The sequence below is a fragment of the Priapulus caudatus genome, unplaced genomic scaffold, assembly GCF_000485595.1.
Source record: "Priapulus caudatus unplaced genomic scaffold, Priapulus_caudatus-5.0.1 Scaffold1383, whole genome shotgun sequence".
Lineage (NCBI taxonomy): Eukaryota > Metazoa > Priapulida > Priapulimorpha > Priapulimorphida > Priapulidae > Priapulus > Priapulus caudatus.
In genome coordinates this window covers 39941-44477 of record NW_014578444.1, presented here as the reverse complement: position 1 = coordinate 44477, position 4537 = coordinate 39941, and the positions used below count along the sequence as shown (strand labels likewise).

Below are 4537 nucleotides of genomic sequence, written 5' to 3'. Positions count from 1 at the left end.
CTCTCTCTCTCTCTCTCTCTCTATTGCGCGCGCTCTCTCTCTCTCTCTTTCTTTCTATCTCTTTCTCTCTCTCTCTCTTTCTCCCTCTCCCTTTCTCTTTATCCACGTCCATGTTGACGACCCATTCCCTCGGGAGTTCTCACTACATAAGTAGTAAGTATAAGTAATATAAGTATATAAGTAATAAGGTATAAGTAATATAAGTATATAAGTATATAAGTAATAAGGTATAAGTAAGTATGTGATGTAACGAACGCGACATCAACTGCATCTAGAAAACTAAATATAAAACGAATTATTAATTCATCGTAATTACTTACTACTTAATTACTTTAACACAGTGATGAACATAAAGGTATTTTCGCGTATTTCCAGCCTGCCCAGAAGCCGAGTGCTCCCCAGCCCGCCCCCTGGAGGCAACAGCCGCAACAGCAGCAGCAGGTCTCCAGACCGCCGTGGCAGCACAACCAGGCGGCGCCACCAGCACCCAGGGGGTTGCCATGGCAACAGCAGCCACAGAGCACGACCCAAACGCAGGTAAATGAACGTTTAACTTCGTAGCTTCATAAGAAAATATTCTTCGCTGTTCGAAGCACGGTAACGAAGAATTAGAGCGAGTCTAGCGTTCACCAAATCTACAGATCAACAAATTGTATATAAATGTAAATTTTCTCTCAAATTGCTTGACCTCTTATCTTCACATGACCTCTCACCTTTGCCTGACATTTAATCTTTGTCTGACTTCTGATCTTCGCCTGACCTCTGACCTCGCACGATCTCTGACTTACGCCCGACCTCTGACCTACGCCTGACCTTTGCCTGACTTTTCATCTTCGTCTCACCTGACCTATGGTTGACCTCTAACCTACGCCCGACCTCTGACCTACGCCCGACCTCTACGCCTGACCTCTAACCTACGCCCAGCCTCTGACCTACGCCTAACCCACGCTTGACCTCTGATCTTTGCCTAACCTCTGAATTACACATGACCTTTGTCTGACCTCCGACCTTCGTCTGACCTTCAGGTGCAGCGCGAGCAGGTGCCCGGCGGCGGGCAGCGGACGACGCAGACGACGACGTCGACGTCGCACGACAGCCGCGACGGCGTACAGGTTGGGGGGTTGTAGGCTGCATTGCACTGTGTGCGTGTGTGCATTTAGTTACAAGCAATGCTTGAAGAATGATGTCGGAGGATTTAGTTACAAGCAATGCTTGAAGAATGATGTCGGAGGAGTCGCCGCGTGCGTGTGCATTTAGTTATAAGCAATAGCCTACTTGTAGAATGATGGTGGGATGAGAAGGGTGGTGTTGTAGTCTGTATTACACTGTGTGCGTGTGCATCTAGCTACGTAGGACGTGCATGTCCAAGGTAAGGTAAGTCAAGTGAGAGGAAAGTAAAGGGTTAGGCGCCGTGCTCCGTGCACATACAACTGACGGTGAGTCTCGTCCATATATACGTAGTTGAAGCGTATAGGTGTGGTATATATCTTGGTCGCACGCGTTGATTTCTTCGGAGACCGTAGAACGGCGGAGACGCATAAAGTAGCTTCCACGTTCGAAACAACAGAGCATCTACGCTTTCGGCAGCCATATTTGCTTATTAGTGGGGGCAGATATGTGAAAGAATTGTTGTTGTTTTTTAGTAAAAGCACCATATTTGGCATATAGGATGTTAAAGGTATATTACGCCGTAGGCTGAGCTATTTCCTAGAGGGGGGGGGATAAAATTTTGTGACTCAACTGTGTAATGATGAGCGACGGGCGCAGCTCTTGATCGACGTCCATAGTGTGGTAGTGTGGTATATAGGGATGGGTCTGAGACAAGGCTTTCACGGATAAGTGACCAAAAAATCACGTTAGGGTTATTTACGATTATAAGCTGAGTTTATTTTTTAATTCTGCTCCAAAATCTAGGGGTTAGCTGCCCCCTTGTCCCCCTCCAAAGGCTACGGCCCTACTAAATGATTTCAGATGTAGTGCCAAGCTGAATTTTTTTTCCGTTGAACCGGAGATGAACATTAGTTTCAGTGAGGAGTTTATTTTGATAAGGAGAATATTATGATTAAAATTAACATGCCATGGTGCTCTGTAACGTAGAGCGAGGTCTGGCTGAGTTGTTGCTGAGTTTAGGTCAAAATCCCTACAAAACAGTATAGTAGCAACATGTGATTTAACATGCTACGGTAAGGCTGTACAGGCTACAAAATGGCTTTTAATCGCTACAAAATGGCTCAAAATCCAGACGGAACAGTCATATGTAATGGCATCATGTAACTGAAAATATGATACGGTAAGACTAGAGGCTTTTTTAATCGCTACAAAATGGCTGCCGTGGCGTCTTCGGCGTTGCCATGGACGCGATACGAATTCATGCGTCTCTGCGGTTCCACGTTCTCCTTGGTTACCCGTCTACCGTTTTGTTGCATTTGCTTGCCTGCCGGTGTGACGTAAACGATGACGTAAGCAATGACGTAAGCCTGCCTTCGTTTGCTTGTTTTCTCCTTTCCCCCAATTTCCCGCCATGCACTGCACGTAGCCGGAAAGCCATACAGCGCAGGCGCGTCTCCGGCCCGCCCTGACGGCCCTCCCGGAGTCGGTGCGGGATCAGCGCCCCCTACGAACCTCACGACGCACGTGGCCGCTGAGGGAGGCTGGGCATTCCGCGACAGGGTGGAAGGTTGGTGGCGCCACCTGCATGCTACGTCGTCGCCGCGTCGGCGGCGCGAAAAACGCGCCGGTTTGCGGACGATGCATTTTTTTATTTCGTCGTCGTCGTCGTCGTCGTCGTCGTCGTCGTCGTCGTCGTCGTCGTCGTCGTCGTCGTCGTCGTCGTCGTCGTCGTCGTCGTCGTCGTCGTCGTCGTCGTCGTCGTCTTTCTTCGTTGCATTTGTTCTCACGTCGCACGCTGCACTGAGTTTTTATTTAAAAAAAACATTGCTTCCCTTTTTGATCGTTGTTTTTTCGTCACGATGTGCTTTGTGTGGTATTTTTTAGGGGTACCGGTAGACCTAGGATTTTTGCAGTTTTAGCCATGTAAATGTGCCATGTGTGTATCGACACATAAAAACTACCGGACGCATTGATCGTTTGCCTCACAATTCAGAAATTTGTATCCAATTGTGGCACGGTTCGAAATGTCATAGACTGTATCCTCGTACGTTTTACCCCGCGTAAAAAAACCAGCAACCCATCTAAACAGTAGGGTGGCGTTACAGTTTAATATACATCGTTCTTCGGACAACTGCGACAGCCATCTTATAACAAACCCGATTTTTTGATATCTATATCGAGGCAAAAAAAAAGTTGACGTCAAATCGTAATTTCGCCGTTATTATATTATTATGTTATTTAATCTTTATAATATTATTGTAAATTGTTTACATTGTATTATTTTTATTCACATCAGATTAAAAATTCATTAAATTAATTGAAATTTAAATTCACTAACCGTTTAATCTTTACATTATTAATTCATATCTATATAACTTATATAATATATATTAATTTTAAACTAAAAAATATAATTATTTCTTATTGCTTATTAGCATTTTTCGTTATTCAAAATTATATATTATTCAATCGTAACTATTATATTTTTTATGATATTTTAAAACTAAAAATTGTAACTATGTATTATTGCTTAACACACACATTATTTTATCATTAATGGCATGATTTATTATTATTTATGATTTACAAGTGTTGTATGCTACGACACCGGTAAGAACTCATGACTCGGGCCAGCCCGACCGCGCCGGCGCTCCCGACCACGTGCGGTGACAAGAGACACCTCAGCGCAGCTGCGCAGACATCGTCAACACCTCCCTAGGGCCGAGCAAGGACGCTGTGGCTCCCGCTCCTCCCCAGTCCGCCCTACCGTCACTGCACCAAAGAAATCTGCCCCGCCCCCGCCCGGCACCCGCCCAACGCACCACAATCCCGCACCCGCTCACGCCGCCCCCGCTCCCGCTCCGCCCCCGTTCCCCGCCTCCGCTCCCAGCCCCAGCCCCGCGCCATGCCCCCCGCTCCCGCCCGTGCTCCCGCCCCCGCCCCTGCCCCCGCTCCCGCGCCAGCGAGGCCTAAAACCAGAGACCCACCCTGCACACACAGCACCAGCAGCACCTGCCACCAACACGCAGCAGCAGCGCCTTCCAGGGCCCTCAGCCTCCGTGGAAGATGGCACCGAGCTGTATACCGAGCCAACCCGACCACAGGCCCCCGCCACCCGCTGCCACCCGCCCCAGCCGCCCGCCGCCGCCGCCCCCACCCCCGCCGCCTCCGCCAACGTTCGCGGCGCTGCCCGATGTCCCCGGGACCCACCTACCACGCACCGCACCACCAGGCATCGTCAGAAGCATACGCCAATGGCAGCCAGTCCACGGCTACACCCTAAGAAGACCACTTGATATGTATATATATATATTATCAGTTAGTTATATTTATTTATGCGGAAGTCACTTTGCTTAAATATAGTTTTTTTATTGCACTGAAGCGGGAGGGCTTGCAAGCCATATTGTTATAATCCGTCGGGCGGGTT

The 4537-nt window shown here is 48.1% G+C and overlaps 1 protein-coding gene across 1 annotated transcript in view; it reads left to right on the top strand.

The window, feature by feature from the left end:
• LOC106816450 overlaps nucleotides 1–283 on the top strand; it is a 24515-nt gene extending 24232 nt beyond the window's left edge. The window contains exon 11 of the mRNA XM_014821070.1: nucleotides 276–283. Within this exon, the coding sequence (XP_014676556.1) occupies nucleotides 276–283 (8 nt within the window). The remainder of the gene's footprint in view (nucleotides 1–275) is intronic.
• The last annotated feature ends 4254 nt before the right edge of the window (nucleotides 284–4537 follow it).